Source organism: Idiotropiscis lumnitzeri, chromosome 13 (genome assembly GCF_059441095.1).
Source record: "Idiotropiscis lumnitzeri isolate Australia: NSW breed Sydney's pygmy pipehorse chromosome 13, RoL_Ilum_1.0, whole genome shotgun sequence".
NCBI classification, from domain to species: Eukaryota; Metazoa; Chordata; class Actinopteri; order Syngnathiformes; family Syngnathidae; genus Idiotropiscis; species Idiotropiscis lumnitzeri.
This window is the reverse complement of record NC_142403.1, coordinates 4,917,148-4,944,578: the sequence shown is the minus strand read 5'-3', so window position 1 is coordinate 4,944,578 and position 27,431 is coordinate 4,917,148. Positions and strand designations below refer to the sequence as shown.

Genomic DNA, 27,431 nt, shown 5'->3' with positions numbered 1-27,431 from the left:
TCTCCACAAATCCGTTTCTATTGGGGGAACACGCCTCTCGTGTGGCTGTGTTTCCACACGGACCGTTTGGCCAATCGTGCCATTGTTACACGTGCGATCTGACATACTCTTCCCAAATTCACTTGTTTATAGGGTGACTATTTGTTTTGACTTGGGAAGACCTTGCACACATATAACCTTCGAATTTCCATGGCCTCCCCCGCTATACAAAATGACAGCGACGATGACGACGTTTTCGCCGAAGCATTCAAGCGCCATAAATACAAAAATGCCTTCAACGAAAACAATTGGGAAGAGGTACGAACTCACTGTTGCGCTACAAATTTATTACATTTGCATTTTGCTGACGAGAGGGCTCATGTTCATATGATATAGTAGCTAGATAGGAGAGCTAGCTGTTTGTATTCTCTCTCTGGGTTTAAATGTGGAAACGTATGTTTGTAAACATGGCCCCGACTATGTGTTTTGCTGATTTATTTTTAACGCTGGAACATTGATGTCTATTTGTAGACTTTAACAAGTGTGTGTGACACCGACATTGTTAGGAAAGATGTCACCCTCACATTGAACTGTATGACTGACTCGCACATTAATTTCCAAGTCAGTTTACATCATTGTGCCGTCAAAATCAAAGCGTTAACTCGAGATAATTAGATTTTTTTTTATTTACTTCAAAAATAATTTGCATATATTGCTAAGCCAATTTTAAATACCCTACTATATTAGGTGTAAAATCCTTAGCATATCATCTCACTACAAAAGCCTGCACCAGTTGCCATTGGGCCTTGCAAACAAACACTGCTGGATTGTGGTGTGTGTGGGCAGAACTAAAAGTACTGTATAGGTTTTGAGAATTGTTTCCAAGGAAGATGTCTGTGATGACACAGTTTAGGTCATATTCAAGGATCAAAGAAAGCTATTAGAACAGTCTTTGAATCAAAATATACTTCATATTTGGTGAAATTGACATTAATTACTAGATATTATTCAAGTAAATCGCTGTTACAAACTTCACAAAAAATAGTAGTTGACAAATTTGATTGATCACAATTACAGAATTTCATTAACAATTAAATAGTTAAGTTTAATCGCTTAACAGCACTAATAAATGATAATTCAACTAAAATTCATTATGTCCCTTTGCTCTGGTGTTATGTAGGCGTTTGATAAAATACCCATGTTCATGAAAACGGTACCTGATGAGATTGACCCCAAAGAATATCCAGAGCTAGCGCACATCCAGGCTATTATCCACGATGAAGACAGGACCCCAGCAGGTAGGTGTGCCACAAATGCTCTCCCTCTGTTAATATGAACTGTAATGTGGTAATGTCATTGATTAAGCCATAGTGGTTATCTATCTCATTCTCCAGAAAAAGCACAAAGTTTAAAGAATGAGGGCAATGAATTTTTTAAAGAGAAGAATTACCAAAAGGCCATTGTGGCATACACAGCAGCTTTGAAGAATAAATGTGGTGACCAAGACCTGGATACAGTTCTTCTAACCAACCGCGCAGCAGCACACTTCCATCTTGGTACAACATTCTCTTTTAAACACAACAAAGAAATCAATTTCCATCTAATTGGCAAAGTGATTAGGAGTACCTTTTTGGATGTAATCTGTTGACATGCAGGCAACATGCGATCGTCTCTGAATGATGCTGCCACTGCAAAGAAGATCACACCAGACCATCTTAAAGCCTTGATTAGGGGTATGTTGCACACTAATTAGGTCGGTGAAAGAGTAGTATCAAATGCTTTGTAGGGCTGCAGTAATTATATGAGATTTTGTGTGTTCAGGTGCTCAGTGTTGCGTTGAGTTGCGTAACTTTGCGGCAGCCATCCAGTGGTGTGACGAGGGTCTTCAAGCTCATCCTACAGACAAGAAGTTACAGGACCTGAGAACAACAGCAGACAAACACAAGGTAGCTTCTCTCCTCAAGGAAAATTTGTGTCAATTTATAAAAGTCACTAAGTTTTCTTTACTACAGAGGTCAGCAGAAAGAGATGCTAGAAAGGCCAAGGTCAAGGAAAAGAAGTTGAATAATGAGAAAGACGCTCTTATGGCTGCGATCAAGGTAATAAAAAGACATAGTAAAATCTTATGTCCTTGACAAATTTGAAGCTTAATCTTGTTGGTCACACCATGTTGTTGATGTAGAATCGAGGCATCAAGCTCCTCCAGTCTGCAAAGCCTCAGTCAGGTTCAGACGCTGATGATGATGACGAAGGGTCTTCGACTGCAATAGCCGAGCTCAGCCTGGATGGTCTCAGCTCACACGAGGCCACCGGAGCTCAAGTCTTCCTGGATGAACAGCACGCCCTGCATTGGCCCGTGCTGTTCCTCTATCCGGAACATCAGCAGAGTGACTTCATCTCTGCTTTCTGTGAGAACAACAGGTAGACCTCGTGGCACGATGTTCAGAATGGTCTGTTCCCCCGCCATACCCCCGCCACCCCAATAAAAGGTTCTTATCTATTCCTTTATTTGCATTAGTTTTTTAGATCACTTTGCTGTTATGTTTGGGGAAGAACTCCCACCTTGGGACGTGGACCGAAAATATCACCTGCAAAATTTGGAGGTTTGTCCCCTAATTCTTAAAAGAATATATGTTCACTTCGATAACTTGAAGCTTTCAACTAATCTCCAATATCAATAACCAAATAATGTGTTTTGTTTTACACAATGTACATTCCATCCCTTAATTACAAAGTGACTGATTGTGAGCCTCTCATAAGTATTCGTGTTACAAACACGTGTCTTATAGTAATAAATTGCAATGTGATTGTATTCTCCACATTTGCTATGACATTAACGATTGCAGTTTTTTTGTAGTTGTAAATAATCCACCTCAAGCGTGACAGTTCAACTGTGTTTTATTTGATCAGCAACCGTCTTCTCTCTCTCTACTGTAGCTGTTCTTTGAGGATGAGGAGAGGGAGACTCTCTACAAAGTTGAACCAGAAACTTCACTTTTAAAAGTGTTGCAACACAAAAGGTAATTTCTGTATGTCCAAATAGTTGAGAAGGGAAGGACAGTTTTATGAGTTATGTCCAAAATGTACCGTCACACTGTTACATTTAAAACCCAATCTGCCAGTTTTGCCCTTCAATGTGGGCCACATGACCAGCCAGCACATTTACCAAGGGATTCTGCGGCGTTTGCTCCGTTCTATGAGGAGAGTGTGCGACGTTTGTGGTAGGACCACTTGAGGCTCCGTGCCCCGAGCATCCCGCAGTTCCTACCATACAAGAACTTTACCATGCATCCCTTGTCACCTGACACGATTTATTGACCCCCCCCTCAAATTCAAGGGGGCTGATTTAAACACGTAGACATCATCCAGATACACCTGAATATTTCCAGTTGGATATGAAAGGGTGTCTCAGAAGGCTGTGAAAGTGCATTAGGTCTGGTCACACCTAAAGACTCTTTTTGTCCTTCCTTCCGAACCAAGGGCAAACAAACACCAAGATTACACTCCTCTAAGATTATCCTGTGGTCTGACTTGTGTTATGAGCCGATGTATCCCTGTTAGAGGGTCAGAAATAGATTGGGCTTGCAATCTTAAACATGTTCAATATTTAGACCAGAAATGTCAACGTGTGGGAAAAGGTAACTTCCAAGTCGTGACTCAATGAAAAGTAACATAGCTATTCAAGAAGCAGAACTGAATGAAGAACAAGGAACTGTCTAAATAAAAACATGTCACATGACTCATGTTAGGAGGATAATAACAGCAGCCATTAGCTTAATTTGTGAACATAGCTCGAGCTGCCTCAGTAAATACTTTTCACGGCCTCTCCAGGATTTTATTCATTCTTTGGTTTGGCTAGGGATTTTCCCGTAAAACAATCGTCCTGGAATGACCATCATCCCCTCCTCTTGTGTGTGCTCTTCCATGTTGCATCTTGCCTTTCTTGCTTGTTTTATCTTCATGTTTGATAGATTACCTTTCCTCACACAATTCTGTTTTGGGGAACTAAATTCTAGATGAGTATTGGAACGGAATGGAGCCAGCCTCACACAGTGTGATCAAAACTATTAAATGCCTGGTTTTTATTTCTTTATTTTTTGTTATTTTCTTCTCGTGTGGGTTGTGTAACTATCTCGTAGGTGTGTACGAAGCCAAAACTCCAGTGGGGTTCTTTCACAGTTTAGATTTTAAATGTATCTTTGTATCTTTTGTGACATGAATACTGGAACACACACACACCACAATTTCCGGACTATGAGGCGCACTTTTATATAAGCCGAGGCAACCCTTTTTGTAAAAAATAAAATAAATAAATAAATAAACGACATACAAGCCGCACCAGACTTTAAGCCGCAATTTTCTATGTTGAAAAAGAAAATTGTTGTTTACTGCATGTATACAGAACAATTTTATAATGTGAATGCACCTATAGGTACATAAACAGGTTCTTAAAACCGTGCCTTTTAACACGGGAACAACCTTGCTAAGTAAAAAAATAGAGATTTATTTAGCCTATTTTATGAACTATAGAGTACCCCTACTGATGTAAGAAAAATCCAGAGAAAAGCCGCACCGTTGTATCAGCCGCATGGTTCAAAATCTAGAAAAAAGGTAGCGATTTATAGTCCGGAAAATACGGTAATGATGCATAACTATTTAAATGTATACAGTCCCTTATTTGCACTTCTTTGCACTTCTCTTAAGCTTAGCTATACATCATTGGCTGTCAAACCATATTTTAATGCCAATTAAAACATGATTCATGCATGACTAAGACCAGTAGCAGGAAATAAATCCATAATTTCTATGCTATAATGATGGTGCTTTATGTTTCCCTCGCATGATGGAAGAGGAGGTCATTTATGTGTGTCTCTTCATAAATCTCGAATTTCCCCATTGTGGGACTAATAAAGGCATTATTATTATTATAAATGGCATGAACTATTAGTCAGCCACTGCATTTCCTCAATGCATAGTTGTACAGCATGAAGAAGGCAGTGTTCTGTTGTCGATTGTCCAGGTCATCCGTGACGTTAACAGGAAGCACTACGGTTAAATCAGTGTCATGGATTTTATTTATTCATTTTTTTAATAGGTCCATTTTGATTTTGTGGGTCAATTTACTATTTTTAGATTATGCATCCAGTTGAAGCAAAACAAAACTATTGGATAAAGGTTAAATAAAAACTAAATTCAAAACCAATGCAAGTGTTTCATTTTTTTTTTTTAGCACGTTACCTTTTCCTTATTTTACTTATCTGATTTCACTGCCTTCTACCGTATTTTTTGGACAATGAAGCGCAATATCAATGAACAGGTCTATTTTCAGAGATAAAGTGCGTCGGATTAGAAAATATCTTTATGCCTTCATCTTTTGTGAAACATTCTATGTTAAATAGTTTATTCTAATTGTAAGTTTATTTAATAATGTTGCAGCAACTTACTTGACCTTTGTTATACATCAGCAGAGCATGAATTTGCTAATTTCAGACATCTGTGGACAACTCTCGCATAATCTGACAACAACTCAGAACAACTGAACCAAAATGCCCGTGTCTTTACTCGAGTCCCTTATCACAATTCTGAAGACGTTACAAAACAAACACTCGTGGAAGCACGCACACATAGTCAGAAAAGATGTTGATCCATTTATCTTTGTCACCACCACACTTTAGGTAACTACTTTTGCATCACGACAGCCTAGAAGTAGGACAAAATAATGGAGCCTAGATAACTAAATACACTTTAAAAAATGACAATACTTAAAATAAACTAGAATGCCGAACAGTCTGTTTTTGGTCAACTATAATTTTTCAAATGGAACACAAATAAATGAGCGGTTTGCTCCAGTCGGACTTTATTTGGTTCTTAAGACACAAAAGCAGTGAGTAGTTCCCTTTCCCGTATGATAAAAACATGTGCACCTGCGAGTGATTAAATACAAACGAAAACGCTAAACTAAATGGGATGGAATTTGAATGAAAGATGACGCACTTAAAAGCTAGCTTCCTGTCTTTGACCTTCATTCCGAGCAAATTTGGATTTACTACATACTAAAACATTTTGATAGATTTTTGAGCGCTGTGCACCACATAAAATTGGTTCAAGATCAGTAAACACAACCAGATACTTGAGCGTCACCGGTTTTTAAGACGCACTGTCAATTATTAAATTAAACGATTTTTAGTTCACTTTATAGCCATGTAATAGTATGTATAGAAATGTCTCTGCTGCCCCACTGTCGGGTCCTGAAAGACCAGTTTAAAAAAGCAGCCACAGAGGATCTCATTCTGACAACTTGTTTCAACCATTTTCTTTTAGACCTAGGTCTTGACAATGTACTTTTTGTCTGTTTTGCAGGTTCTTTGTCAAGGTGGGTACGCCCAGCTTCATCATTTTGGTGAATGGCTCATCATTCTGGAAGCAGTTTTTAACAGGAAAGTCAATACGAGGATTGTGAAACTGCTGCCCTTCGGTTTTTATATTCTATAAGAAAGTGGTCTCACAAGCCCAAAGACTTGATGCGCCGAAAGAAAATTGAAGAACTGGGAGCAAAAGCCAGCATGCATCAACAGCAAGATTGACCAACCATTTTGAAACTGAGACCTTCATCATCAATAGTGATTCAAAGGTTTAACCCACTTCTGAATTGTGACTTCTCAATAATTATCATGGATTCATCTGGTAAGAAACTGATAAATCATGACTGGAAATGCGCGGTTTCACATCGGAGTTTGCGAGGCGAAATAAGCATTTTGCGCATGATCGAAACACATTTCATAGCAAGACTGCAAATTAACCCCCAAGACAGTCCCAAAAAGCTACGCTGGGCTGGAGGCATGCACGTCGCTCACATCACCTTCCTTGGCAAGTGGGAGGCTGAGCCAATCTCGGTGCTACTTGGGCTGCACCGGCTCTCTAGCAACAAGCTTCAGCTAGCTTCACGTTGTTGAGTCTCTCCTCAGTCAGTAATCATGGCCTGTGTGGTGGCCAATATGCTACATTTCTGACAAGAATTGTTCTCGCGAGTGGAAGATGAGGAAAGCTAGAGAAGCCATGCTACTCTCTGAGCTAACCTAAGAATGATATGACTCAAACGTTTAAATGGCAATTAATTCCTTGGCTGATCGAGTGCGCTTTTCAATGTTTCATGAGCTGCTTTTGGAACAGGCCCACAGGCTACTCATGTGGTCCTGGGAAACTATCTGGTGTCCGCAAGGACCATGTTAGAGAGCCCTAATCTACATTTTTATAGCCACGAGAGAGCTGAAAATGGCTCTTGAATGTGTTGTAGCTTGAGCAAAGTATTTGCAACTAAAACCACACGTAGCATCATGATATGGTCAACCAATTACTAACTACTTATTATTAAACATGTATGTAAACATCCATGCAGTTGGTTCTACAAGTATTATAGCGTGATAGGTGACAGGTTTTATGATTTGATTATAGGGATTTAAAATAAAGTAAACAAGACTGGGGTAGACATATTTTTAATTTCTCAAAAATATAACAGTCACTATTTAGAAATTAGACATTTTTAAGGGTACTTCATTTTTTCAGTATTTGTACAATAAAATATTTTTATATTTGTAATATATTGCTTTCAGTCAATGTTTCAAATTAGTCAAAAGCTGGGTTGTGATTGCCATAAAAAAATCCTTATTCCTTATTATTGGATCCTTATATTTTATGTAATATTTTTTTTAATTACCCTATGTTTATAAAAAATCACAAGTGGACTTAAAATGGAGTTCAAACTAAAGCTCCCATCTAAAAAATCAAAAGCCAAGTGAGGCAACATCACGCTACCAAGAAAAAAGATGTCCTTAATAGGCCTGCACGATATGCGGTTTGAACACCGCGATTGCAATGTGCGCATGCGCGATTGTCAGATCGTAGGACGTGCAGTGTTTTTGTCTTTTTTTTTTTCTTAGAGCACGCAAAATTGGTTTCGCTTCATAGAAACAGCAAGCTACTGTATGCTCTACACAGCCTGTCTCGATCACCCCTTCCCTCCTGCCAGTCACTGGCCACTCGCCCACCCCCTCCACTCTGTGCGCTCAGAAAACACTAACAGGCGACATGGAAAAGACAACGGAGGCATTTAGTCGCCAAAACAAAGTGAATATAAAAGGAATATACAACACACAAAAAAATCCTTTGACGGCGGTGCCTCGCCGTTGTTGCTGCTGCAACACGAGGTAATACAACAAACCTGTCCGACCATTTGAATCGCTATTGCGAGCCCCCGTATAACCAGGTCAGACTCATTAGTGGGACCCGATGTAAAACCATCTACTCATAAAACAATGACGCCTTTATTATAACACCTTATGATAAGAAGGTCAAAAAGAATCGACAAATCACAAATGCAATAACATTTCACGGGGCGAACGTGAAAGCAACTCGACGCCGAAAGAGAGGTTTAAAAAAATAATCCGCACGCTCGACAAAAGGTATAAAATGCTGTGGCGCACGTATTTCTATCAATTGGCCATCCCAGAGCTGTAAAATAAAGAAAGCAAAGTCTTCCCAAAAAGAGCTGTTAGAGTCGTCTGGTGAAAATCTTTCTAGTTTCAATATCGCAATGTACATCGCAGCCTTCCCAAAAATCGCAATGTAATTTTTTTTCCAATATCGTGCAGACCTAGTCCTTAACGTGTGATTGTTCAGTGTTACATAGTAACTATACTAAATTAACAACAGTAATTAAAGCAAAATTTAAAAAAAATACAAAAAAGTGAAACACCAAATTTTCAATTTCAAACCAATATGTAATGCTGAATCATAGAATCATTTTGGTTTTAAACAAGTTCCCTTCTCATAGTTAACCCCACTTCTCCACCCGCTTTGCCTTATCGTCACAGGTCCCACGACACTTAAACCACCTGCCTAATCCATGAATATGTGTGATGTAGGTCTTCTTAATTGTTTTGATTTTGATTTCACATAAATGTACAGAGAATGAATGTCGAACGGGTTGTAATTGTCTCAATTAGTTTACTCAAAGCCATGACTATTATAATGAGGAGGCTGTGGGTTTGGGTTCATCATCACCATCATTGGGGGAGGCTGCGAGATGACAGTCTGCTGTTGCACATTAATGACAGTTGGTGTTTGTCTTCTGTATTTAAGCTCTCGGTGCATCTGACACCAGCTGCACCACACGCAGAAGCAGGAGGCAATGATATCCTTACAGAGGGAGCCCTGGGGAAAAAAGTACAAGATGCATTCAAGTTGGGAACTTTTCCCAAATGCCTGCCAGCTTGATCCACCCTACCTTTATGCCATATCTGCTTCTCATGTTTGCTCTCAGAGACAAGGCTGCGGGCGGCACAAACAGAGGGATCTCACAAATGACACACACGGCAGGGCTAAAGATGTCACACAACGGGAGACATCGGTTCTCGCCGTATCTCCCTGCGACTGTGCATGCTAGGCAGGGGCAGCACCAGAATCCGTAGCAGCCTGAGCAAGAACAAAAATCAAAGATATCAGTGTGAAACCAGTCTTGGGATTTGGGTGTCTGAGCCTGCTCAGGTTACGATGTAGCTTACAAGTACTGGCACTTTCAAAGCAGTCCAAGAGGTCAGTATTCCAGTCTGTGAGAGCCGATTGGGAGTCCATCTCTGTTTGGATAACTTGATATATTTCTTTCAGAAGTTCCTTTCAAAACACACAAACCTTAGAGCATAAAAAAAAGAACTTGACAACCAAAACGGATGTGCCTAAATCATTAGAATAATATTTAAAATAAATATAAACGCACACCAATGTAACAATCTGGTCATGCCAAAATGGTCTTTGAATGTTTTTTTTCCTCTTTATTTTTCTGTGTCCATTGAAGAGGTAGCTCTTATCATCAAATCAAGCGTGTTTCACAATTCAACTGTGAATTTAAGCGTTATACTGAGAATGTTTATTCTCCATTAATTGGCTGGCAACTAATTCTGGCCGACTGCCCGAAGATAGCTGGGATAGGCTCCAGCACGCAATGAACCCGCGACCCTTGTGAGGAAAAGCGGTTCAGATAATGGTTGGATGGATACTCTTCATTAAAATGTTTTCATCAACCTGATGTGCTGCAATATAATGAAAGCAATATGATCCGTATTAAAGTCAGGATTTCAAATATCAATTTAATATTCACTGTGCTTTGTTGATCATGTCCAAACAAGGCAGTGAAGTAAGCAATAAAGTAAAAAAAAAATTGTCAAAATGATGAATTGATAACTTAAAAACTGTGAATGCAAAGATTTAAATAATGCCAAATTTCTGATAGTGGTAGCAACTCAACTAAAAGTTAAAATGGTGCATGAAAAACAGCAGAATATCACTTATGTATTTTTAAAATTCATCTTTACAGCATTCACATTAATCTGATTAAGGAGATGAAATGTCTAATTGTGCAATCCTACCTGATGAAGGTTGATGTACTCTTGCTGCTGGTGCAGTAAATAAAGTGATACTAGGAGTGTCACCTTGAGTAATGTAGGACTGCTAAACTGAAAAATGCTGCCAAACCTGATTGCGTACAGGGAAACAAAATAAAAGTAGAGAATTTAACACAATAGCCTTTGGATGAGTGTCAAATAAGTGTTGGTTTTGTTTGGACCCAATATCTACTTTTCAAGTCGCCAGCCTCCCGTGATTGACCAGTTCAGTGTCAACATTGCTAACCCACGCGCCTTTTTCCAGCCTGCATGCCAAATGCACATATTTTCTTGTTACGCTCCAACTCACACATGCACATACACACACGCACATCACGATGAACAATAGCCGTCTGACCCAAACATGAACCAAACCGAAAAAGATAGCCTTCATGTGAATGAACCAAACAGTTTTTTTTTTAGAGAGGAACATTTCATTCTGACAGTAAATGCCAGACATTACTTTCACTTTCACTTTCACTGGGCTGGGCGAATATGGAAAAGAAAATCATGATTATTTTACTTGACATTGACATCAAGATTCATATAACAAATTGATTTCAAAACGTAGTATTTATTCGACTACTAAAACTCAATTACTCACTCAGAATCAGAAATGCCTTTATTGTCATTGTACAGTGTGCAACGAGATTAGAGAGCTCCCTTCTCCAGTGCAATACAACAATAATTTAATCAAATATATAAATTAGATAAATGAAAGAATGAATAAATGAGATCGAAAATAATACGAAATTGGATAAATAAAAACACATTACGTCGCTGTTCTGCAAGGTAAGGGTGGTCATGTTTGTGTGAGAGAGTTCAGAAGGGTGATGGCTCTCGGGAAGAAAGTGTTTTTCAGTCTATTAGTCTTTGATTTGATGCACCTGTAGCGCCTGCCAGAGGGCATCAGGTCGAACAGGTGTGAGTTTGGGTGGGTATTGTCTTTGACGATGTTGAGAGCCCTTCTGAGGCACCGGGCGGTGTAGATGTCCAACAGGGAGGGGAGAGGGCAGCCAATAATCCTTTGCGCTGTTTTGACTGTCCTCTGGAGCCTCACTCGGTCTGCCTCAGTGCAGCTGCTGTACCAGGTGGAGACATAGTAGGTCAGCAGGCTCTCGATGGATGAGTGGTAGAAGGCCAGCAGCAGCTTCTTGTCCAAGTTGAATTTCCTGAGGACCCTCAGGAAATGCAGATGCTGGTGAACCTTCTTTAGCACTGCTGTGGTGTTGTGTGTCCAGGAGAGGTCATCGGAGATCTGTACTCCCAGGAACTTGAATGTGTGGACTCTCTCCACACATTCACCTTTGATGTAGAGGGGGGGTGGCACAGTCTTGTTCCTCCCAAAGTCGATGACGATCTCCTTTGTTTTTGCAATGTTGAGTTGCAGTCTGTTGTCCTCACACCAAGCCGATAGTCTCTGGACCTCCTTTCTGTAGGCTGTCTCGTCACCTTTCGAGATCAGACCGACCACTGTCGTATCGTCAGCATATTTGACGACGGTGTTGTTACCGTGGGCCGGGCTGCAGTCATAGGTGAAGAGGACGTATAGGAGAGGGCTCAGCACGCATCCTTGAGGGGAACCGGTGCTCAGCGTTCGGGTGGAGGACGTGTACGGGCTGAGCAACACAGTCTGGGGTCTGTTGGTCAGAAAGTCCTTAATCCAGATGCGTGTGAGGGCAGGGAGGCCGAGAATGTCCAGTTTGGAGATGAGGATGTCTGGGATGATTGTGTTGAATGCCGAGCTGTAAGTCCACAAAGAGAATCCTGGCATAGCTCTGCTGTTGTTCCAGGTGGCCCAGCACAACATGCAGAGCAGTGTCGATAGCATCCTCAGTGGATCTGTTTGCTCTGTATGCAAACTGCTAGGGGTCCAGAGTGGGAGGAAGGCAGTCCCTGATGTGCTGGAGAACCAGTCTCTCGAAGCACTTCATGATGACTGGCGTGAGAGCAACAGGACGGTAGTCATTCAGGAGGACTGCGGGTGACTTTTTGGGGACAGGAATAATGGTGGATGTTTTCAAGCAGGAGGGGATGACTGCTTGAGCCAGGGAGCGGTTGAAGATCCTGCAAAAAACATGTGATAGTTGGTGGGCACATGCTCTGAGGACCTTGCCTGGTATTCCGTCGGGTCCAGTAGCTTTCCTGGGGTTAATAGCCAGGAGCGTACGCCTCGCATCGTGTTCCTCTATGGTGAGTGAGGGGGAGTTGAGGCATGGAGTGCGGGGTGTGACGTTTGGGGTGAGTCAAAGCGAGCAAAGAAGCAGTTTAGCTCCTCTGCCAGCGCCGCACTCGGGTCTACAGACGTCATGCTTCCGCCTCGGTAGTTGGTGATGCTCTGTAGACCCTTCCACACCTCCCGTGGTCTGTTGCTGGCAAGGTGGGACTCCAGCCGCCTCTTGTCGTCCGTCTTGGCTAGCTTAATGCCTTTTTTCAGGTCAGCACAAGCCACACTGTACAGGGCTCTGTCACCTGACCTGAAGGCAGTGTCACGGGCCTTGAGGAGGGAGCGAACCTGGCTGGACATCCAGGGTTTCGCGTTTGGGAAGGTCCGTATGGTCTTGTTCAGGGACACAGTTTCCATGCAGAACTTGATGTAGTCCAGTACACATTGTGAGTAAACATCAAGGTCCTGATGATCATCATAACCTCATGCTCGTTCATCCTTGCATGTTCAACATGTCCTGCACATTAATTAATTTTCTTGAAATTAACCTATAATAATTAATGATGACTCCAAATAATAAATTTCTTTCATTGGATTTCATTTTAAAACGTTTCCAGAATCTTGCTAAACACATTCATAATACAAGAAGGAACAAACTCGGTATAAAGCAGCGTTTAGAATTGTGACCTAGAAATGGACCTATAATCTCGCTGTGTGGCATTTACAGCACAGCAGAGCGTCAAATTTAAAACAATAACGTAAAGCGAATAACCCCAGCCTATAGATCTTACCATTCTTCCAGTGTCGATGAGTCTAGTCTCCCCTCCATGTCCGGTGTTCTGTAAAAATGTCCTGCCCGTGCGAATCGTCCTGTTGGCGATTGGTGATTTGTCAGCCGCACAATATTTTTGCTCTCCAACCAGCTCCTCTTCCTCCAACTCTTCAAATACTTGAATCCTCTCAGATAACGTTTGAGATTTCGCTTTGTGAGTCCATTTCTGACTGGCTTAATACACTTTCTATGTTGAGCTCTGCCTTAGTTGTCTTGGAATGACATCAAGTTTCTGGGTTTGTTGCTCCTATACCAAATAAAAAATTTTTTTTTTCATGCATTATTTGTATTATGTGTCATTACTTTACTTGTGACTCAAAAATATTTAATTTGGCATTTTCTGAACTCCTTCCTTAAGCTCATCAAAACGTTCCTTTTTCTTGGAAGTGGTCTTGCTTGTATTCTGAGTGTGTCGAGCAAAGTTCTGGATGTGCATGCATGCATTTCATAAAACCCTGCCTGTGGATGCAATGATAAACATTGAACATGACTTCTCAGATAGGGATCGGGTTTCCTTTTTTAACCTACACCCCTCATGGTTGACTTGGGACCAATCCATGATCTGCTACTTGACTACGATAGACTGGTTGGGCCCTTAGGTGCACAAATCCATAAATTAGTAACTATGGTCACTGGGAGGGGGGGGGGGCATTCGATCGCGCCTTGGAAACGTGCATGTCTTACCACATCCGAACGACGACTGTACAGAGTTAAATTAATGTTGACCCCTTTCACAGTCACAATATGTACAAATTGATGCAAGAAACTGCCAACGCTGTTGAAGTGAAAGCTCAGATGTGTTCATGTGTCCAACAGGATCCGTTTGTCAGACAGATGATCTATTTTATCGTCCTATCAACTTGTGATAGTCCACATGTTAAAATAGAAACACAGGAAGCATACTTGCTTCCTTCCTTTATAAGCCAAGTGCACACTCAGCCGCTACCCGAGTACTGTACATTCCAATTGAATGCACATCATGAGCATTCTCAACTGCACTTTAGATAGAACACACACACACACACTTACACACACGCGCATTGATAAGTGTTCACAAACAACATTTACTCCATTGCATTTCTGCAAATAACTTCTGGGAATTGTTTCATATTTGCTTGAGTAACTTGTTTGAGAAGTGCTACTTGTCCTCACATGAACGCACATTGTTTTGAGTAAGGACCACACGTGTCAAAAGGACCCGCGGTTCATCTGTAAAGTGAAGGACTGTTAGAATTCAATAAGATTGAATATTTAAACACCCAAGAATGTGTGGTTTGGATCCCATCATCAAAAGTGTTTCTCTTTTCTCACACAGCTTTATAGTTCCGCGTCCAGCAAGCAAGGGCAGATTTCACTGTAGTTTGTTTTGCATTCACTAGGGGGCAGCTCGTATTCAAGGATTCCAGTAAAGTATGACCAACACAATAAGACTACGTCCTATTGAAAGTTTATTTCAATTGTTTTTATTTTTCATTTATTTTGATCACACTTGTTTTGTATTGTTTTTTTTTTCTTGTATTGTCTAAAATGTGCTTCTGTATTTTGTGTTTTTCCCCTCCACTGTTAAGAGACTAAAGCACCACGGAAAATATGTAAGGTTCACACAGAAAGGTGGGAGCCATCAATTTAACCCCAAAGTATAAATCTCTGTGGCAGACGATTATATATATATATATATATATATATATATATATATATATATATATATATATATATATATATATATATATTTCCCTCCCCCCCAACAATTTCTGCGTTAAAATACTGGGTTTAATCTTATTCATTTATTAGTTTTTTTTATTGTGGATGGAGTTGGTCTTTTGACTTACAAAATGCATGTTGGTTGAATACATATGAAGTCAAACAATAAGCAAATAAAGAATACAATATATGTCGACTTGCTGGAGGATCCAAACATAAAAACTAGTTACACAAACCTAAATCTTGAAGAACTCACCATGTGCTGAGATAGTCTGATTTATTATTATACATAAAAAGAAACTTCGTTGTTGTTTTTTAAATCACAAACTCTGTCAAAGAGAGACCAACCTGGTAGTGTTTAATCTGATATTGTGATTAATGGTATGAAATGCAGTGTTGCCCAAATATTACAACAAGTCGTTAACATAGATTATTATTGTTATTACTCTCTTTGCATACACTTTGCTTAGCACAGTACTTGGTACTTTTTTTAAAAAAATTTTATAGACACCAATTGGATAATACCTGATTCATGAAAGTGGATATAAACCTGGTTACCTGGTACCCATAATGCTCATCTTTGTAGCTGTCTGCTGCAACGTAGTCACATATAGTACATCCACATCAGAAAAAAAAAAGTGAAGACTTGTTCACATAGCCTGCATTTGGTTCGGTTCGAGAACCAATCACAGAGGTGCAGGCTGCATATTGACGACGGTGGGGTTTTTCTTGCGAAACTTCAGTTCACGATGCATTTGGCACCAGGTGCACCACATGCAGAAACACGAGGACAGGATGTCGTTGCACATTGAGCCCTGTGGGCAACAAGTACTATTATTGCTACTGTTTCCATTGCAATTCATGACAAGTTCTTGCTTTATAACATAATTACAGAAAACATTAAGGTGGTAGTTTTTTTTCCTACATCATTGTGCTGATTTGTGTTAAGACATTACAGAAAATGAAATCAATGGCTGACACAAACTCCCACCGCCAAATGACGTGGAAGAGCAGAAAGCAAAATTTTGCAGGAAAACGCTGACTAAATCCAAACTATTGGTTCTCATTGTGACAAAAATTGGATTTACCATTGGCCAGCAATATATGAGCTGGAATGCGGGCTACTGCGTGACATATAAAACGAGCAAATTTAACCAATGCAAGAAATTTGCTGTAGCGATATTTCCATAATCTTAAATTGTAAATAAATGCAAATAAAAACAATGCGTTTCCTTTCGCACTTCTGGAGTTGTAGTGTGACAATCAAACATCATGCGTTTTTACCTTGACACCATATCTATTGCGAATGCCCACTCTTAGAGACAAAGCTGCAGGGGGGGCAAACAGAGGGATCCCAAAGGCTGTCAAGACAGCAGGGCTGAGCATGTCACACAATGGGAGACATCGGTTCTCTCCAAATGTTCCCGCAACTGAACAGGCCAGACACGGGCAGCAAAAGAAACCGTAGCAGCCTGAAAGACAACAACATTTGCTTTTGATGACACCTATCGTCATAGTACTCGCCATGATATTATTTAACTCTCCTCTGGCTTGTCGTTACAAAAAAAAAAACATGATGTGAACGCACGCACACAATTTGAGAAAGCCAAAAGTAGATAGAAGAAAAAAAACAAAAAACGTGTTAAGTATGTGATGACTGAAGAAGTAGCTCATTATTGACAAGTCACACCCATACACAGAAGGCGCAACTCTGTCCCGACAAGAGTAGTAAACTCGGAACATCAAATTGTGTCATTGCAACATGGATTGCAAGTTGAACTCAATAAGACAAATGATTAAATAGCCCAATATCCACTCGCCATCACCTTGAAGCTTATTTTGCGGTTCACACCCGGCCGGGGTTAACGTGAGAAATAGTTCTTACAAGAGCTTTTGTCTTGACAGCAATCGAGGAGGCCGCTGTCCCATTCTGTCAAAGTCTGTTTTGGAGACATGCTGGAAAGATAAAAAAAGACATGGCAACAAGTAAATAAGCACATGTCAAAGGTTGACCACATGCTCAGGATGCAGTTGATGAGATTCAATTATGCATGTATACATCTTGAAATTCCGATGTTATATCTAAATGAATCAGATAGGAGAGTCAGCAGTACTTGCAACTTTGACCAAATACTAGTTTTGTCTCTGCAATATTTCACCACTGCACATTCAGCGTTGGCACTTATTCGATTAACAAGAATTTCAAGCTAATATTTAGTTGTCAGCACTAGCAAAGAAAATTCCTTGTAAAACTCCCGAAGGCTGTCAAGGGTGTGACCTGTGGCCTTTGTGCTTCAAGCTGCGTCAGGCGACGCAATGACAAAGGGAGTAGAAGATACCATCTTGCAATTAGATTTAGTCCTCTTTTTTCTTTTGTTTTTTTCTTTTTTTTAATACATTTTGACAGCAAATTACCCCTGTCAAGCCAACCGCGTTGCACCTGCTGGTGGTTCCAAATGTTTTTGTGCTTTCATCTTGTGTGTTTACAAATACAATCCGAAGTTGCATTATATGAATTAAAATGAATAAGAATCAGAAACACAAATATTCCTTACCTGATCGATCTTGCGTCTTGTCACAGGGAAAGATAGAAAGGACTATGACACTTGGAGGCTCTTGTCCAATAAACACTTGGCTGAAAAATGCGGCAGAACCTGAATACATGGCAGCAATGTGCGACAAGTGGCCATTGTTTTGTCATGCAGGTGTGTCCAACTCGTTAGACGCGCAATATATTCAGTCTTGAAAAACTTGGAACATATTAGGCCTGCAGACACCCCAGATTTTCAGTCCTCTGTATAATAATAACCGATTAAATTGTATTGTATGGTGGATGTGAACATTTTGCAGGGCAGGAACTGGTCAGCAATTAAACTGTTTGCGAAGAGCACGGTTATTATCGTGTGGGATTTTTCATTTTAATTTATTTTTTATTTAATTTTACTTTTTATTACTAAATTAGTTAGTTTTAATTAGTTTTAAGACTAGATTTGTTATTTATATTAGTTTTAATTTTTGGGAAAATGATTAGTGTTAGTTTAGTTTTATTTTATTTTTTGTAACGTGCTGTATTTGTCAAGTGGGATTTTTCTTTTGAAAGGGAACAAGTATTGCTCATTAAAAACTCCAAAAAAGATTAAAAAATGGAAAGAAAATTATTACCTTACTAAGAATAAAGTGGAATAACCATTAACAAATAAAACATAACAGTTCAATTAAACTTATGTGCAGTAAGTCCACAAAAAGTGCAGTGCATTAATGCTGCTTCTAAAGTCAAAATGCAGATGAAACTCACAACATACTGTAAATGTTGTTAAACTTTGTGGTTATAGTCTACACACCCCTCTTGCAATGCTATTCTTTGGGACATTAAAAATGACACAAATTCAATCATTTCAAAAGTGACTCCACTATTAATATGACCTATTGTCTCTACTACTCAAATGAAAAGAGTTGGAGAAAAAAATGAACACATTAATGATTTTGCACAAGTGTGCAGTGTGCACGCAATCCTATAATTGGGTACAACTGTCGTAAATCCGGCAGCGCCATGATTTACATTTTAAATGATTACAAAAAGCTTACAAAGACGAAAATGAAGGATCTATTCTCTACGATTATCATTCGTTTTTGTTGGTTTTGTGAGCAGACCTGTCTTTTTCGTTAGTTATCATTTTCCCCAAAACATTCACATTTTTATTTTATTTATTTTTATTATAACCTTGCCATTGACACATAGCAGTACAATAATTACACTACTAGCCTTTCTGTCACAAATTATAGTGATGGTAAATGGACACCCAACAGTTGAGACAAAAAATGCTGACATATCCCAAGACGTACATTTATCCATCCGTCCTTTTCTTTCTTTCTTTCTTTCTTTATTAATTTATTAATTCATTCATTAATTTAATTATTTATTTATCTAATCGAGTTCACGGTGCCAGCAGGGCCCGGAGCCTGTCACAGCTGACTTGGGATCTGTCCATCCCGACAACTGTAAAGCATACTTGGAGTGGGAGTTCCTCCCAGGCCTTAAGTCAGCTCTGAGTAGCACTATATTAACAATGGCCACATCTTAGCAAGATTTGAAATTGCAATATTAATTGTGAATATTTGTCATTTGTAAGATCATTTAGAGATGATCTCCAAGCCATTTGTTTCTTTTTTTGGAACACAATGTAATACGATCTAACAGAAGCGCAACAAATTACAACCTGATATGACGATGATTGACTGGCTGAAGTATCATGTAAGTGTGACCTGATATGGGGAAAGGTATCATACTTCTTCTAAAGTCAAAAAAGACACTCACACAAAATACAGTATATCATGTTGATATTGCCAATTAGTGTAAATGTAGAATAATAATAATATTGTAAAATCTTAAAAAAAAAAAAAACAACTAAAGCGCAGTAAAAATCATTACACAAGTACTCATTATGAATAATTTTCAGGGTTCAAATATTGTATTTCCAGGTAAATGAGTGTCTTCTGAAAAGTTGTACGCATATTTACCCTTATATTTACATGATTATTTCATTTTGTTCTAATTATATAACGTGTGTTTTTTATTTTTTATTTGATCATCTTAGATCAGGCGACATTAAAACAAATAAAATCATGGAAACATCAACTCACACTCATTGACAGTAATTAGTAGTAAGATACACCAAATCTTATTAATTTGTGAAAAATTACGTTTTAAGATCACAATTTAATCACCAAAAAGCAATTTAAAATAAATCAACACCAACCCAAAACAGCGCCACCTCTATTCATAAAAGCCCATTGTTTTTATTAGAAGGTGCATTCTAAATTATTGTCAGTAATTCATATTATTGTCATTGTTTTCTTTCTAGTCAAGCTTTCCTGATTGTGAAGGGCGTTGTGGGCAACATAGACGAGAATATATTGATAAAAGCTAGTAAAAATATTGCGGAAAAAAAAGTACTCCCCAAACCAGTTAGATATATCTGTGAAGATCTATGGACTCAAATTGCAAAATAATTGTTTTATATGTAAATAAGTCCACATAGACCCCCCCCCCCCCCCCCACACAAACCTCCCTCAGCTCTGCTGTATGCAACGTGATTTAAATCTACTAGCTCCTAAGGAGACATGGGCGCAAAGTTTGTGAGATATTACAATTTTATTTTTTATTTTTAAACGCATGTGTATGTATTTCCGGATAAGCTTCCGGATATAAAAATCAGTTTTTGATATTCAGATATTCAATTCAAAATAAGTGAAAAGACATCTGAAGCGAGTTGCTAAACAAAAAAGAGGCAAGTCTTGACCACAAGAAGCATCTCCAACGTGGTGCTAAAATGACCCGGAAGTACATAAATGCGCATTAAAAATAAGTTGTTCCCGTTGCAAAAAAACAATTAAAAAAAAAAACACTTCTGGTTATCTCCCAAACTTTGCGAGGGAACATTGACTTTTTTTATCATCCATGTCACCATTGGGGCTCCTTTTAAATCCAGCATGAGAGCAGTTGAATTTCTTTTCTGCTCACCAAATTTTATAATTGGTTAACAACATGTACAGCACCCAACATACTGCTTTAAATCTAGATGCAGCAAATGCATGACTGAAATAAAATACTATTAGTCATAGGGAGTTCACAGTATAAATACCTGTAGTCGAAGCAGAACTTCATTACAGTACAACCTTGCTGAACATGTCATGTGAAATGCAGTTCCTTTGTCAGTGGTGAAATTGCAATATATATTTTTTTTTTGCATCATGCAAAGGAGAGAGATCTCGATAATGTTCTCTTCTTAGCCGTTTGTTGAGAAGCCACAGTCTGCAGTAGTCTCCTGACCAGCTGCAGTCGTCCCGACCTGATGAGCGCTCGAGACAGCTCCGTGACCTCGGCGGTGTTTGTCCTGTAAAGGCACCTCAGCTCAGCCTTCACCACATCCTCGGGGTACTTCTCCTCAGCCTTCTGCAAACACTGCTCCATCTGCGTGATAACGTGGTTGAGCTCCGGGCCCGCCTGCATGAACACAGCCAGTAAGGCCTGGAGGAGGCAGCGCAAGGCCGTGGTGTCAGAACATGTCGCTCTCTCTAAGTCCAGAGCGCATTTGAAGCAGTCTGCGGCGTTTTGTTCCTCGCCCTTCAGCAGGAGGCAGCGTCCTTTGAGCAAATGGAGGTCAGGCAAGCTGTCTCCCATTTGGTGCAGTCGAGCCTGGGACAGACTCACCAGGGCGTTGTTTATTGCTCCCTCATCCACCAAAAGGCTCTCCTGGAGTGCATCTACACCCATGTAGTAATACACCTAATGGAGTAAGGTAACTAAATAATTAAGACCAAAAATAGCTATTTAAAAAGTCGACTTCATGGCTTACCTGTGCCATCTCTAGGTGAGTCCTCAAACAAGGGCGCACAGCCAGGACCTTATCCAGGTTTTTCTGGGCCTCGGTTAACAATTGTCTGTCTGGCACACCACCTTCCCCACATTTGGCCTTTTCTAGGTCCCTGACGTAAAGCATTGTGTTGATCTAAATGAATCACAATTGCTTACAATCATTTCATGAGCTGAGATGTTCTGGATGTAAGCCATAGCATAAAAAAAAAGATTCATCAGCATTAGGGGCAAGTGAAACCCATGCAACTCAATGGATGGTGTTGTAGTCAAATATTTCTTTCTGCATTGATGCAAGTGGTGGTTATTTTGTAAAGTTTGGAGTGTGACAACTGCACTTGCCTCTCAAAGACATTTGACCTTTAACCCAAACGGGATGTTCTAATCTTAATTTTAGTTTTGGGGTGTTCCAGTTATGTCTCTGGTGGGTGTGTCCACTGAGAGTGGTCACATGGGAATTGTTGTTACCACAGGACATGGCTGGTCAATTAATCTGCTCATCCACCAGTGAAAAGTCCAGTTGCCTTCAGTTGGTCTTTGCAGATTTCCAAAATGTGTTTAAAATTTCTAGTCTCAACTGTGTCTTCCCACAATACAATGTTGCTGTGGCTTTGGCAGTTCTATTGAACCTTCTTGGCAATGTTATATTTGGCAGTGTGGCGCCACATTACCATGGAAACAGTAGAGTGAGTGTGTAGGACATCCACCAATTTTTATATTGGAGTTTGTGTTTCTATTCTATCAAGCAGCAAGTGACAATATTATGTTGTTGTGCGTGACACCCAACTGAAATTTCATTGCAGATGTAAAGTTTAAGAAGATATCCTGTTTTCTTGTTTATATCGACGACTCTTTCAATATATGCCTTAAAGCAGGGGTTTTCAATCCTGTTCCACAAGGTCCTCTGTCCTGTCATTTTTCCATCTCTCCCTGCTGCAACACATCTGATTCAAATTAGCAGATAACCAGCAAGGTGCAGAAGCAGGATAACCTGATCCTGATCATTTGAATCAGGTGTGTTGCAGCAAGGGGAAATGGAAAACGGGCAGGACAGTGGATCTCAAGGAACAGGATTGATGACCCCTGCTGTAAACTAATTTCATTTTATATCATAAGATTATTCAGTGTGCATGACCTAATCTGGTCCGATATTAAAAAAAAAAATGTTTGGTGTAGTGTGGTACCGGCATTGTTTGATACCTTGGCAAGGGTGCAGTAAGCTTGCCAATTGAGTTCCGGATCGGGCAGCACATTGAGAGCCATGTTGCAGATCCCTGTGGCCATCTCATGCTTACCCAGCAGGAAGAACAGCTTGGCCAGCACGTTAAGGATGAACGCGTCATCATTGGCCAACTTTATAGCCTGCAAAACAGATTTGAAGATGTACTTTTTATACGCTTAAAATGACCATGTTAATCCAAACTGGTCTTTTTGGGCCTCAGTGGAGTGGAACTTGCATTTCCATAGCAGGATAACGGATCGGTGGCAGAGTAGCCGCAGTCGTGTATGGCCATGGGCACTGTGGTGAACTCATCCTGTCTCTCTAACATGATGCCAACATAACACCAGGAGAGAGCTAGAAACGAGAAACGGGGATTCTTGAATAAGCCGAGTTATCTACAACTAGCAATCAACATCCGTACATTCTGTACAGCCAAGTGTAGTTCTCATGATATGATAAGATAAGTTGCGCTCACCTTTTTGTTGTGTTTTCTCCGATTCAAGTGTTTCTGCGAGAAGCCTGAGCCCCTTATTATATTGAGAGAGTCTGGAGTATTCAGCGTCTTCTTTGGTCTTTACTATGTCGTCCAGTCTACAGGGAGGAGTGAGGAACAAACTGCATTATTCCAGTACCATAATGCATTTTCGTAAGTTAGTTCATTTTATACCTGATATAAATAGTCGCCATCTTAAAGTACCAACTTCTTTTTTCCTCCACTGGTATCTGAAAAGCAGAGTTAGAATTAATCTTGGCATCCCCAGAAACATTTTAGCCTACAATATTGAAATACAATTTGATATATTAATGACATGATATTCATTTCCTAAATGTTTCTATTTTTTTTATTCAACTTAATCAGGAGCTTTCATGTTCACAATCCTTTTGCGGTGGTTGTCAATTGTTGTCAACCGCGAGCTGCAACTTCCCATTGTTGAAAAGCGGCAACCCACTTTAAAAGAAGTTATGCACAATAGAGCGTGTTTTTTTTTTTTTTTTTTAGTTTTAAAACAGCCTCCGAAAATACATGTGCAGTATAAATTCCTACGGTCCACTATAATGTCCACTAACCAAAGGCTGAGCTGGTCTGTATTTGTTTTAAAAATAAACCAGTGACATGCGAACAAATGAGTAACATTTCCTATCACTTATCTAAAGGCGTACCATGTGAGAACTTGGTACGCTGCTGTACGAGAAGTGAAATTTTTTTTCGTGCGCACTCACCCAAATTGGGTCCCGATCTACCAGTTGAGAATCAGTTTGAGAGCATTGCCTATGATACCACTAACCATTTTTGGACTCGCCCAAATGCACACAAAAAAAATAATCATTAAAAGCAAATCAAACATATTTTTATTTTTTGGGGGGGAGGTGCACTTTTTTGTGTCATTTTCAATTGGAATAAACAACAAACTAAAATAAATTTATCTGTAACTCTGATCAGGTGGTCTAAAAATTTTAATTGTGTTTTAGGCAAATTTAGACTCTCAAACTGAACTTGACTAGACATTGAGGAAAAATTGAAAATCCAAAATTGAAACTTCTGAGCAGCCTGCTACCCAATCAATCAAAATAAGCAGGATATTTTTTTTTCTTCTCAATGAGTTTGGAACACTACAACCAACAAAAGGATATTAATATACATTGTTATTAGAGTCTGAAAAATGCTCCTTTACATTCTTAAGTCCATGTTTCCACCTCACCAGATGAGCGCCGTAGTCCAGAGCTCTGTTAAAGAGCATCAGGGCTGTGGTCAGTTTGTCCCTCAAGTCATCCTCTCTCTCCAGCTCCACATCATAAGGGTAAACATAGGCCTGCTCTGCCAGGCAGCGCGCCGCCATTTGCCGGGTGTCTTCCTTCGTGGGCCCGCCAGCGTCTAAGCCCATCAGATGGGAAACTTTCTCCACACATTCCCCGGCATCCAGCTCTCTTCCCAGCTTGTCGTACACATAGCCAAGGTTGGCCCAAGCGTTGAGGTTCCCCGGGTCTTCTTTACAAATGGCTCTAGAAGTCCGAGATACGCAACATAGAGGTCAAGGAAAAGTGGAAAATTAAATTGATAGAAATGATTAAAAGTCAGGTTTGTTATATCGATACCAATAGTGTCTTGTTGTCATTGCAAATGGTGACAGAAGTATGACATTAGAACTTTAATACAATAATAACATGGATTAGTGAACCTAATTTCTATCCATCCATCCATTCTCCAAGCCACTTATCCTCTCCTGAACTAAAAAGTTATATTGTATAATATAAATATAAAGATTTATATATGCTGTTTGAAGCATCGCAGATGATAGATAATACCATTTTTACATTTCAACATCCCTTGAAGCAGGAGTAGGAAACATTTTGTACTCAACTTGCACATTCGATTTTCAAAACAGACAAATGAGCAAGGTCATTCATATGTGAGGTTTATTTTTAGAGAGTTTAAATTTGACCAATAACGCTAATGACGTACTCAACTGAATTTTGTTTTGAAAGACAAAAAATGTTACTGAGATGAGTATTTCAATTATTGTCAGCTCTCATCATTCAAATGGTACACTGCAAATCAGACAGTTTTAAAATTTCTGGGAGAGTGTTGAAAACAGAATGTCGGTGTTGCATTAACTCCACTGAGTGTAGTCTGTGCTGCAAATCTGCTGGTGTTAATTCAGCACCATAAAGCAAAGTGCATCCACACTACTTTATGTTAAAGTAACATTCACTAAAGTGTTAAACATTAGACACCTAATAGTGTGTTACAGCAACAAAACTACTGAGTGTGGCGTCATCGTAATCCCACCGAGATGTACCGAATCCAATTATTCCGAATCGTCCTTGAATCGTTTCGCACCCCACATTTTGAAAGCCGCATTAGATCAAATTTGGTGGAGGGATTGCACACTCCAAGTATTTACAGATTTGCAATTACGATTGCATCGATTTATAATCATATTAAAATTATATTCTAGTTGCATCATAACAAAATTCCGCTTTATATGTCTGATCGTTAGAGATTTTATTATTTTCTGAAGTATGCAAGTGTCCAACTCCTATTTGTTGCTTGCCACGTTGTGGTCACTGTGTGGTGTCTTGTATGAACCTGGGTCTTAGAGGATGTGCTGTATTTTTGTTGTGGTGTGATTCCTCCCTATCTGAGGGTGAGGGAGGTTCAAACTTGTCGAATGGAAGGTTCTGGTGCAAATAACATGCTCAACTGTGCTGTGCTCTGTACTAACAATGTCTGATATAACCACAAGCGTGGCTCCAAATGTGGTGTCAAGTTACAATATTGCTATTGTTCTGAGGAAATGTAGAGGGTAGAAAGAAATTTCGACTTTAACAAAAAAAAAAAAAAGAAAAAGACAAAATGCAGTGAAACTAATTCACAGTTTTAGCATAATGATGCTGATGGTCCAATGGCTGACTCAGAGTTTTTTATTAAAAATAAATAAATAAATAAATAAACATGCATGTTTATTACCTGAATATTTCCTCGGCAGTTTGAAGGTGGTCGAGATGAAAAGCCAGCAGACCGATCAGATTCCGAACAGCATACTGTAAATATCCAGCTTCAGCCTCAAGCTCTCCTTTGAGACTCTCCTGTTTCAGATAAGTGTCTCTGTGTCTCAATTTCAAAGGTCCAGTGGGATCACAGTTGAGGTTTAGGTCCAGGTGGAAGTGACCAGGAATGTAGTCCATGTCATCTATCAGGGACTCAATGTCTTTTGTTTTATCCTCTTCCATGCCCCCCCACCTCCACCTCCTCCTCTCCGTCTACATAGGCTTTGATGCAAAATAAGGAAGGCTACAGTAAGGCTGAAGATTAAGATACTTCATGCGTTGGCATTGAATAGTGCAAAATAATGGAGTTAATCCTGCTCAGCCCACACAAGTCTGCTGCTTTGACATGATACAACGTCAGCACTCACCTGCCGCAGACAGGTTGAACAGGTTGGACATGGGAGTGACCAGGAAGTGGAATACGGACCCAAAAAGTCAAGGTGCATTCAGCAAACCTACTCTTCCTTTTTTTGTAAATTACGTGTTTGAGGCTGCTCTAACAAAATATCCCATTAATTAACCCTTTCTAATTAGCACATGCAATAAATGGCACAATTCATTCTGTGCCTTTTTTAAAAGGCATTTTGAATTGGAACACTCATGAAGTTCTTTATTCTCTCTTTTTTTATTCTGACAGGAATGTTGAGTATGCTGTAAGTGAAAATGTATTTGAATCTATGAGTGACTTGTTGTTCGCTACTGTCACCAGTGGCCGACTGAAGCATGCAGGGTGTATGCAGCACGTTTACGTGCATGACTAATTTCATGTACTCTAAGTTGAATGGACAATTAATGACTAACTAAAACAGCTGTTGCGCATTTTACGAGACTGTATTTTTACATCTGATGCTAAAAGTGTCCATTATTATCATATGAACAGCGGAACATAATAATGTGGTAAACTACGTAGGTCCAGCACAATAACAAATACTAGAATTAGACCGATATGGTTTTTTTCAGGGCCTATTTTTAGTTGTCAAGGAGGCCGATAACCATTTGGACATTTGGAGCTGACATTTATTTTCAGTAAAAAGGAAAATGCTGCTATTAAAACCTGCTATTATTTTATTATATGTGTTGGCAAAAAATATGTAAAGCACTGTTGCTTACTACTGGCAAAGCATATCAAAGTACTCCAGGTACCCAAAACAATTTGAAAGGCATCTGAATGA

The 27,431-nt window shown here is 39.6% G+C and overlaps 4 protein-coding genes across 4 annotated transcripts; 1 reads left to right on the top strand and 3 right to left on the bottom strand.

The window, feature by feature from the left end:
• Positions 1–31: 31 nt before the first annotated feature.
• On the top strand, positions 32–8,762 carry ttc4 (tetratricopeptide repeat domain 4). Its single transcript, XM_088313009.1, has 10 exons — positions 32–297; positions 1,160–1,277; positions 1,374–1,535; positions 1,635–1,712; positions 1,801–1,925; positions 1,992–2,078; positions 2,162–2,400; positions 2,498–2,582; positions 2,917–2,999; positions 6,340–8,762. Exons 1-10 carry the CDS (start codon positions 190–192, stop codon positions 6,437–6,439), a joined length of 1,185 nt encoding a protein of 394 aa, XP_088169135.1. The 5' UTR covers positions 32–189; the 3' UTR covers positions 6,440–8,762.
• On the bottom strand, positions 7,457–10,655 carry LOC148324091 (cornifelin-like). The gene is made up of 4 exons (XM_088313010.1): positions 10,401–10,655; positions 9,540–9,648; positions 9,263–9,450; positions 7,457–9,189 (listed from the first exon to the last, which is right to left on the bottom strand). Exons 2-4 carry the CDS (start codon positions 9,607–9,609, stop codon positions 8,983–8,985), a joined length of 465 nt encoding a protein of 154 aa, XP_088169136.1. The 5' UTR covers positions 9,610–9,648; positions 10,401–10,655; the 3' UTR covers positions 7,457–8,982.
• A 4,959-nt stretch (positions 10,656–15,614) lies between these two features.
• LOC148324090 (cornifelin homolog) lies at positions 15,615–17,795 on the bottom strand. Its single transcript, XM_088313338.1, has 4 exons — positions 17,671–17,795; positions 17,001–17,071; positions 16,400–16,587; positions 15,615–15,930 (listed from the first exon to the last, which is right to left on the bottom strand). Exons 2-4 carry the CDS (start codon positions 17,068–17,070, stop codon positions 15,802–15,804), a joined length of 387 nt encoding a protein of 128 aa, XP_088169464.1. The 5' UTR covers position 17,071; positions 17,671–17,795; the 3' UTR covers positions 15,615–15,801.
• A 1,641-nt stretch (positions 17,796–19,436) lies between these two features.
• Positions 19,437–26,621, bottom strand: ttc22 (tetratricopeptide repeat domain 22). The gene is made up of 8 exons (XM_088314125.1): positions 26,180–26,621; positions 24,411–24,711; positions 23,378–23,433; positions 23,186–23,301; positions 22,946–23,064; positions 22,689–22,850; positions 21,472–21,624; positions 19,437–21,401 (listed from the first exon to the last, which is right to left on the bottom strand). The coding sequence occupies exons 1-8, from the start codon at positions 26,440–26,442 to the stop codon at positions 20,865–20,867; spliced, it is 1,707 nt and encodes a 568-aa protein (XP_088170251.1). The 5' UTR covers positions 26,443–26,621; the 3' UTR covers positions 19,437–20,864.
• Positions 26,622–27,431: the final 810 nt, after the last annotated feature.